This window comes from Neophocaena asiaeorientalis, unplaced genomic scaffold (assembly GCF_003031525.2).
Source record: "Neophocaena asiaeorientalis asiaeorientalis breed wild unplaced genomic scaffold, Neophocaena_asiaeorientalis_V1.1 scaffold39, whole genome shotgun sequence".
Taxonomy (NCBI): Eukaryota; Metazoa; Chordata; class Mammalia; order Artiodactyla; family Phocoenidae; genus Neophocaena; species Neophocaena asiaeorientalis.
In genome coordinates this window covers 7963573-7973771 of record NW_020175670.1, presented here as the reverse complement: position 1 = coordinate 7973771, position 10199 = coordinate 7963573, and the positions used below count along the sequence as shown (strand labels likewise).

The 10199-nt window shown below is 43.8% G+C and overlaps 1 protein-coding gene across 3 annotated transcripts in view; it reads left to right on the top strand.

Moving 5' to 3' along the window:
* Positions 1-204: 204 nt before the first annotated feature.
* PGM2 (phosphoglucomutase 2) overlaps positions 205-10199 on the top strand; it is a 32527-nt gene continuing 22532 nt past the window's right edge. Inside the window, exons 1-3 of one of the 3 annotated variants that reach the window (XM_024731648.1) lie at positions 205-335; positions 4082-4249; positions 8757-8863. In XM_024731648.1, the coding sequence (XP_024587416.1) occupies positions 243-335; positions 4082-4249; positions 8757-8863 (368 nt within the window). In that variant the 5' untranslated portion in view covers positions 205-242. Of the gene's footprint in view, positions 336-394; positions 542-2196; positions 2275-4081; positions 4250-8756; positions 8864-10199 lie in introns of those variants that run through there. The other 2 variants (XM_024731649.1, XM_024731650.1) reach the window with 2 other exon arrangements.

Genomic DNA, 10199 nt, shown 5'->3' with positions numbered 1-10199 from the left:
GAATGGGGGTGACCTCGGGATCTTTCAGCACGCCCACTTCCACCTCACGCTTCTATCCTGCTGCCCCCAGAGGCGCAACTGTACACTGCAAGGAGGCTGCTCCCCGGCGGAGCACGTCATTTTCCTCCCGACACGGGTGGATCCCGAGCCGGTTCTCTCCGCCCCGCCCCCGCCCCGCCCCTCCCCGCCCCGCCGGAAGGACGATCTCGCCACCTCTTGAACTTGGTGGTGGCAGCGCAGGGATGGCGGCGGGGACAGGTGCTCCGGGAGGCGGCGGCCCCGGCATGGACGCCCGGCTGGACCAGGAGACGGCCCGGTGGCTGCGATGGGACAAGGTGAAGGGTGCCGGGGGGCTGGGAGCGCCCGGAGGAGGTGCAGGACCCCCTGCCCGCTCCCCGGGCGCCGCGCTGCCTTTCCTGCGGCGAGTGCCGGTGCAGGCGCTTCCTTCCTTCCCTCCCTTCCGCCCCGCGGGGCCGCGCTGGTCCCGCCGGAAGACCGAAGAGGAGGACGCGGCGGCGGCAAGGCCTCGTCGGTGTGGCTGGTTTGTGGCACATTTGAAGTTTGTCCAGGAAAGGTTGTCCCGGGACAAAATCAGCCATCCGGCGGGCGGGGACTGCAAGTTAGGGAGCGGGGCAGCGAGCGGGGTTGGTCTGAATGCGGCGGGGCTCAGGGGTATTGCCTAATTGAGGCGAGCGCGCGTTCCTGCCACTCAGACCGCGGGCTCGTCCGCTGCAGTCCGCAGTGCATCCGCCACCCACCCCTATTTGTTCCCGCCTGTTCCTCAAACTCCCGGGTACTTGGCAGAGCAGCATTCCCAGGCGCTGAGTTGCAAACGTGGATCCTTTCGGTTGGACCCGCTTGGCTTCAGGCGTTTTTCTCAGGTCTCAGACTTTGCTGAGAAGAAGAAGGGGGAACCCCTTGGACACAGCACCCTAGCTTTTCACTCTCTTAGGTGTTGGAGCAAACAGAGAAGCAGGGACCGAGCTCCGGACATCACTCCCTGTCTCCTTTCTAACCTGAGTCTCTCGTTTCCTACTTGTTACGTCGTGCACGCTGTTTGTATTCCCGGAAAGTTCGTCTCAGCTCTCTTCTGCTGAACTTGTTTCTCATGTCGTTACTTATGTTTCAGGTCTGAACTTAAATGTGGCTTATGTAGAGAGGGCTTCCCTGGCTTCCAAGGGTAAATTATTTCTCTCTAATACTCTCCCTAAACAGACTGTTCTTTTTCCTCATAGCTCTTAGCGATTGGCCAAAAGCAAAAACATTTGCTTGTGGGTTTATTTGTTACTGGGCCCCAGCAAATCATATAGCCGGTGCTGCGCACTCATTCACGAACTTCCATGGTCCATAGTCCTGCACAGTGCATTCCTGTGCACTGAAATAGTAGAGACCTGAAATATTTGAGTCAGTGAGGAAGATTACAAGCCCTTTCTGCAGGGACCAGGCCTTCCTCTTCACCCTCGGGCCCCCCACTTCACATGAAATGCCAGCACATCCTGTTTCTGATGCTACTGGCAACTCCTTGGGTGGTTTTTCTTTGTAATTCTTGTGAATTCTTTAGCGGAGGGAAAGGTCTCCATTTCTGATAACTCACTACCTGGCAGTGAGTAGAAATCTTTTGAAGCCATAGTTGGTAATGAATTAGTTTCATAAAACTTTCCCTTTGAAGAAATAAAAACCCAGTTTCCACAAAATGTTGTATCTTTGTATACAGAGAGAGTACCTCACTGGATAGAGGTGAGGGGCTGTTGTCCTTTTCATCTTTTTGCTACCACTCCTCTTGTTCTTTCCTCTCTCAATTTTTCCTTTGGCTTGAAACAGGCACCCAGAGGGAACTTCCTGCCAGCTAAAAGCATTGCAGCCCTGTAGTCTGATTGCCCCAAGGGTGGCGGGGCACCAGCAGGTACCCTCTGAGCATTTCCACTGTGCCTCCATCCTGTTCCTCTGGGTGCTGACAAATGTGTCACTGCCACGTATGACTCTGATCTCTGCTGACCTTTTTATTCTTATCTTTCTGCCTCCTTTGGTTTCTCTCAAGCTATTAGGTCTTTTATAGATATCAAAGGCCAGTTAGGATTTTCCAAATCTACACTGTGAATGAAAGAATCACTGGATATTGGGTGTGACCTTGAAGTCTGTTTTCTCATTCACTCAGCAAAGTATTTATTGAACCTCTTTTACGTTGCAGATCTGAGCCCTAACTTGCAGGCACCTAACAATCTGATAGGTCAGACTGTGCTCTGTGGTCAGTGGCTATTGCTTTTAACCAAAAAGGTGGGCTTTTACTTGTTTCCTTTAGAATCTGGAACAATCTGAAAATGTGGGCTTAATTCCAAAAGGTAGCATTTTATTGCAGTAGCATTTCAAAGTTTAATTATGTGGCCCTGTTTTGCCTGCATGGTCATCCACTGAGGTGATTACTGTAAGATAGAATATAAAGTACTTACTCTCTGTTACCCTGAATCCTTAATTTAAAAGTTTGATATGGAATTAATGTAATTGTCATTTTTCTGCATGCTTAACATTTTATGCAACTATTGCACCAAAAAAGGGCAATTTAAAATGAACTTAAATGATTCATGTGTCTGTTTGAAGCAGTTAATGTAATATGAAAGGTACTAAGTTAATGCCTACACATACAGTTTAAGCAGGACACTTAATCTCTGAGGCTTCCCCATCTATAAAATGGGGTTTTTGTTATTTGCCTGCCTCTTAGAGTCATTGCAAGATTCAAATTTGACCAGGTATGTGAAAGTATTGTACAACTTATAAAACACTACCAAAGTAAGGTGTTGATTTAAATTATATACGCCATCACTCTGGGAAAATTTGAAGACATTAGGGAAGAAAATGAACATTTGATTATTACTAGGTGCCAGATAGAAAAAGGTGTTTTACATGAATTTAATGTAAACCACTTCAAAACCACCTTGTAAGGAAGGTTATAGACTGTTCCCATTTTAGAGATGAGGAAACTGAGAATTCAAGAAGCTAAATAATCTGCCCAACAGTATAGAGTTGGTGAGTGGTGGTGTTGCTGGGATTCCATTCTGAGTGTTAGATCCCAAAACCTGTATGTTCATTCCATTTCTCCAAAAGTGCTTACCTTTGTAGGAAAGAAAATAATACTTACATTATAAAGGAAAAACGATTTCCTTTTACTCACAATACTTCTGACACCAAATGTGTGAGTTTTTCACACCGTGCTAGTTTCCATTTCTCTGTGGACACCAACTGGGTGTCCAACAATTTAACTCAGTACAGAGTTAGCACAGACCCTCCAGCTTCAGTGCTTAGTCCCACAATATTGCCCCCACTTCAGATACCTGCAAAAGTCCCAGGTTGTCACCTCTCCTTCTGACCAACCAGTGATAAACCAGGGGTCTCGTGACCCCCTTCTTGGGTTTGGTAATTGGAGGACAGCTCACAGAACTCAGGAAGGCACTTTACTTACTATTACCAATTTTATTATGAAGGACACAACTCAAGAACAGCCAGTTGGAAGAGATCCATAGGGCAAGGTATGGTGGGAAGGAGTGCAGAGCTTCAGTGCCCCTACATAGGCATGATTGATTAAATGATCAGTGATTGAACTTAATCTCCAGCACCTCCCCTTCTTGGAAGTCAGGAGGTGGGGCTGAAAGTTCCAACCATCTAATCACTTGGTTGGTTCCCAAGAGTCACATCAGTAGAATAAACTCAGGTATGGATGAAACGGGTTTGTTATGAATAACAAAAGATGTTCCTTTCATCCTAATCATTCAGGAAATTTCAAGGGTTTTATGACCTCTTTGCCAGAAACTAGGAACAAAAACTAAATAAAAACATTATATCACAATACATGCATTATAATTTTTAAAGGACCAACTTCATATTTCAGATTTTAAAAGCATCAGAAAATTGAAAAGCCTCTACGTGTATATGTATGCATGTATATACGCTTTTCAAATACATACATATACATATATTATAATATATATGTATTTTTTTCTCCTATAGGTTAGAGTTATCGTGAGGTTTTTCTTATATTTCTGATTTTTCGTTACGTTATTCACCTGGTATGTACATTTCTGTTTTGCAGAATCCCTTAACTTTGGAGTCAGTGAAACAACTAATTGCAGAAGGTAATAAAGAAGAACTGCAAAAATGTTTTGGGGCTCGAATGGAGTTTGGGACAGCTGGCCTCCGAGGTGCTATGGGAGCAGGAATTTCTTGTATGAATGACTTGACCATCATCCAGACTACACAGGTGCCACATTTTTATATTTCTTAGTTATTCTTAACAGATTCCCAGTGCTAAAAGATAAACTGAAGCGTATTAAAAAGTTTAAGAGTTTATTTGAGCAAAAATCTATTTGAATCAGGCAATTCCAAACTGGTTAGGAACTGCTGGGGAGAAAAAATTTTTCCTTTACGCTTACAGATTCTTTGGCTGGTATTAATTAAAGTGGCATAAGACAGCTTAACAGGAGAAAACAAATTTAATTACATACATATGGGAGCCTCATAAAGACAATGAGACACAAGGGCAGATTTAGCAGTTGAGGCTTCAAAGTGGAGAATGACAATAGAAGGACTTTTCAAATATATATGTATATTTATATATACAGACATATATGCATATATGTGAGTGTATATATATGGGATTTTTTTGTTTTTTTGTTTTCTTTTGCGGTACACGGGCCTCTCACTGTTGTGGCCTCTCCCGTTGTGGAGCACAGGCTCCGGACGCGCAGGCTCAGCGGCCATGGCCCACGGGCCTAGCCGCTCCGCGGCATGTGGGATCTTCCCAGACCGGGGCACGAACCCGTGTCCCCTGCATCAGCAGGAGGACTCTTAACCACTGCGCCACCAGGGAAGCCCTATATATGTTTTTATAGCTATATTTTTCACAGGGCAGTAAAAGAGCAGATGTTTGCTAGTTAATGTTTACCTGCCATACAGATAGCTCTTTCAGATTAAAAGTTATCTCTGATAATAGTTACCTTTCGGACTTCCCTGGTGGCGCAGTGGTTAAGAATCCGCCTGCCAATGCAGGGGACATGGGTTCAATCCCTGGCCCGGGAAGATCCCACATGCCGCAGAGCAACCAAGCCCGTGCACCACAACTACTGAGCCTGTACTCTAGAGCCTGTGAGCCACAACTATGGAGCCTTCATGCCACAACTACTGAAGCCCGCATGCCCTAGAGCCTGCACGCCTCAACTACTGAGCCCTTGTGCTGCAACTACTGAAGCTTGTGCGCTCTAGGGCCCGTGTGCCACAACTACTGAGCCTGCATGCTGCAACTACTGAAGCCCATGTGCCTAGAGCCTGTGCTCTGCAACAAGAGGAGCCACCACAATGAGAAGCCCGCGCACCGCAGCAAAGAGTAGCCCCTGCTTGCCACAACTAGAGAAAGCCCATGTGCAGCAACGAAGACCCAACGCAGCCAAAAATAAAAATTAACTTTAAAAAAAAAAAGTTCCCTTTCTGGGTCAGGCTCCATATCTAAATTCTTCTAGGTAGTTAAGGAAGAGGTGAAAGTTTTTCTTCAATCTGTTGGGTCTTGACTGGCCTCATTTCAAAATGATCCACATGCCAGAGTGACATGTTTTGGGGTCACATATTCTGCTCCCCCTCAGAGCGCTCCACTAACAAGAACTAGGGGAAAGACTTATAGAGAAGAGGCAGAAGCAAAGCAAGGAAATTAATAGATTGGCTACAGCTCAAGTGGGTGCCGCATTTGGGAAAGCCTTACTGGCTGTTTGTGATTGGCTGTCCTTAAGTTGCGATTTCTTAACCTTGAGGTTTTTACAGGGTTAGGTTTTGGCTTGCTTAGTAGGCTCCTAAGGCATTAAAGCCATCTCAGTCCAATGGCCTCCTTGTTTAATTAATTTGACTCCAGGCTCCTTTTGTATTTGACAGACCTAATTTGTTTTAATTACGGATGAGTCTTGTGGGTTTGCCTAGGCACAGGGATATCACACGTTTACTCCATAAAGTTAGGCTTGCACAGTCAGCTGAAGCGGTACCTTTTCAAACTCATACAGCAGTTCATTCATCCGTTCATGTATTCGTTCAGCAGAGCTTTATTGGGTGCCAGGCATCAGGGATATAATAATGACTGAAAGAGACATGGAGCTTTCATTCCAGTGCCAGTCCACCAACTAAGCTGACCGACTCCTGTGTTCTTGTAATGTCTGTTATGGTTGTACAGAAGCAAGCATTGAAAAGCTTTTCTAACTGCCAGAATAACCACGAGTTATTCGTTCTATTTAGTTTTAATTTCCAGCATAGGTGGAAATTATTGCCGAGTTCGCTTGCCTTCATTTGTGAATTTGACACGGAGAGTCCAGACCCAACTTTTAGGAATAAAGATGAAGCCTTTGATAAAACAGCTGATGCCGAGTGTCGAGAGTTCTGTTTATGAGGGAAATGAAGTGGAACAGATTGTTCTGTTTCTTCAACTGCTTAGACTTGTTAAAATTGAAGGTCACTTTAATTCCAGGAAAGAAGACGTTGGGAAAATTGACTACTGGTGATTACGTGTACTTTACGTGTACCTCCCAACATAAAGGCAGAGTTGGGCATGTTCTGGCAAAACCCTAAGAAGGAACTCTTGCATAAGGGTACAGAGTTGCCATGGGAACACACTACTGTTAAGCAGTAGGGCTCCCTAGATCTTTTTGGAGGAAAGGCTTAGAATAAAGTGAGCCTGGGAATCCTGTTCTGGTTTATGGATAACATGGGATCATGTTGATGGATAAGGTTGCCCTCTGCTCTGGTCACTAGGGCATACAACAAATCACGCAAAACATAGTAGTCTTAAACAACAACATTTATTTTGCTCACAGATCTGTAATGTGGGTGGAGCTCAGTGGGGACAGCTCATCTCTGCTGCATTTGGCATCACGTGGGCCAGCTTGGAGCCTGGAGTCATCTGAAAACTCCGTGCTTGCTGGTCTCTGGTGGTGCGAACTCTCGTCCTGTTGGTGCCCCCAAACTCACCTGGTTGTATTTAAGAAGTAGATGCCTGTGAGTCAAGAACAACCCACTAGGAAACAGGATAGAGACTAGAGGGAAATTTTTGTATTGTTTGCCTCATTTACAGAGGTTATAGTTTCCATTTAGGTTACTTAACTAAGCCATTACACATCGGTGATAGAGAACCCATTGTCTTCTGAATTAGCCACTCTGTCTTTGGATCGTTCTCATTAGAGACTGGTTTCTTTATTTTGAACCAAATCCATCTTTCTGTAGCTTTTACATATTGGTCATAGTTTGACCTTTTGAAGGTATATAAAGTTTGTTTCTTATGCTCTATGATAATATTTCCATCCCTCAGTGAGTCTCTTCTCAGGAAAAAACATGCCCCCTTCCCTTAGCCATGCTCTCAGGTCCTCAGCCTCAGCAGGCCCCAGAGTTTTTTAGAGCAGTTTGGAGATGGTAGGGATTTTAGACTAAGGCTGAATGTTTTTTTGCCCCCCTTGAACACTGGGGCCACACACAGGGGTCAACCTGGGCCAGGGAGAGAGCACTGTCACTGTTGTAAGCCTTAGAGTGTGAGCATCTGCGTACCCTCAGGGGACCCCACAAAACCAGTACACGTGTTCTTATTACCTCATATCCCTCAGCCTCAGAAGATATGCCCAATGCAATATTTTTGCACAAGAAAAACTGAAGGCTTTCTAAACTGGCATCACTCTGGCAACAAAGCTGTGAAGTATTGCCCTACCAAAAATAAGAGTTACAATTACTTTTTATAAGACTTCCTTCAATCAAAGTGAAATAAGTAGTATGAACCATCATTATAACCCAATCAACTAGAGTTCTTTTTGTTCTGTAATAAAACCTATTTTGTCGAGTAATCTAAACCTCTTGAATTCAAAGTTCACTGTTTTCTGATCTTCTATATTTCAGACTGATGTGATGTTATTGCACCCATTAAGATGCAGGAATTGTGTGTTCCACCATTTCTAGGCAGGTGGGAATAGCCCAAACTCTGCACAATTTTAATTTGTATAATGGTGGACTGATAGAGCCTCCTTAAGACCTACCTGCTTGAAAACAATATCACAAGCAGAACAAGTTTAGATCAGTTAACTGTAGAAATCTTAACTGTCGAATTTCTTTTACCTACTGATGTACAGGGCAGGTGGAAATGTCTGAAACACTTCCCTGTCCTCAGACATTTTAGGCTAGTGTAAAATGAATACAGGCTTTGAAGAAAAATGACAGTAAAAATGATGCTCATAACAGCAAACACACAGTGCTTCCTTGGTGTCGGATTCTCAGCACTTGGCGTGTTTTAACTCATTTAGCCCTCATACAGCCCTTTGAAGTAGGTACTATTGTTATTCCCATTTTACAGAAGAGGAAACTGAGGCACTGAGAGATTAAGGAACTTGTCATTTGCTTGTAGGTGGGGGTAGAGTACAAGCCCACAGAGTCTGTGTGCTTTTAACCCAGCACTGAACCACCTCTAACCAGGCCCAGGTACAAATCTAGGCTCTGCTATTCGTGTGTCTGAAACTGGGCAAGTCACCGAGCCTCTCTGAGTTCTAGCTTTTCCATCTGTAAAATGAGGCTTCTTGGCCAAGTTGACCTGGGATTAGTGATAATAAATACTAAATGTCCAACACATTACCTGATACATACAGATAGAAAATAAATACAGCTGTTATTTTCCTATTGTTCAGTATATATATAATATATATATAGTGTGTGTGTTAAAACATATAGTGTACTCTTTGAATCCATGGGGTATTTTTTAGGGATTTTGTAGATACCTGGAAAAACAATTCAGTGACCTTAAGCAAAGAGGTGTTGTGATCAGCTATGATGCTCGAGCCCATCCAGCAAGTGGAGGCAGCAGCAGAAGGTATGTAAAGATATTTCAGAAACTCTTTTTTTGTAGTATATTTTGTAGTTTTAGGTGTAATCACCATTTCAATATGTTGACTTTAAATATGTTTGTCAGCTACATTGCTTAACTATAAAACTGATGGGTAGATTCTTTTGCAACTTTTAAGAATTCTGGTTTTATGTTTGGGTTAAGAAGATAAAATTATTTAGACAATGTAGAACTTACTGCCTATCTAAGGTAATTTTTTTAACTGGCAATATTATTTCTCACTTTCTTCCTTTTATGTAAATTTTTTTCTTCCACTATTTATAAGCCTCATGAGCTCCTTCCCATGCTTAAATGCCCATTGCAGGCTGCATTCTTGTAACATTCCCAAACCAATGAGACTGTCTTATGTAGCTGTAGGCAGATGATGGTGGGAATGGTGGTGGTGGTGGAGGAGGTGGTGGTGATGGTTGTGGTGGTGGTGGTGGTAGAGGAGGTGGTGGTAGAGGAGGTGGTGGTGGTGGTGATAGTGGTGGTGGAGGAGGTGGTGGTCGTGGTGGTGGTGGTGGAAGAGCTGGTGGTGATAGTGGTGGTGGAGGAGCTGGTGGTGATGGTGATGGTGGTGCTGGTGGTGGAGGAGGTGGTGATGGTGATAGAACCATTTGAGTGCTGAATGTGAGTTAGGCACCTAGGTATTCACTCATTTAGCCCCCAGCAAACCTGTAAAGTATGTACTTTTATCTCTTTGCTCTAATATCATAAAGTGAGAGAAGGCAACACAATTTAAGCATAAAGAGGCTGACACCAGGGGTTAGCAAACTGTTACTCTAAAGGGCAAATAGTAAATATCTTGTACACTGTGGGCTGCACAGTCTCTGTCACAACCACTCAACTCTACCATGTAGCATAAAAACAGCCATGAACAATTCATGACTGAATGGGCATGGCAGTGTTCCAGCAGAACTTTATTTACAAAATGGGCGGGAGTTTGCCAATCACTGCTCTTAATCACATTATATGACCCTCTTTTTTACTTGAACACTTCCGCTATTATGTTGAATTTTTTTAATATTTCCAGAATATAAGTATTAGTAGTTTCTTAGATTGGAAGAACATACCAATGTTTAATATTAATGAAAGGTCTCATAACTTTACAGTACTGGATGAATTCATAGAGTCCTAGTCTTTGCTTCTCAGTAGCTTCTAGTCTAAGAGAGAAACATTAATGGGAACAAATGTGTGGCTGTGAGGAAGGGAGCATGGCCAGGGCGAAATACCAGATGACGTCAGCTCCTAGGTTGAACTCAGGGTGATATAAAATATTGGGTCTTCAGCTGCAGGCTCAAAAATGTGATTTTTGTCAATA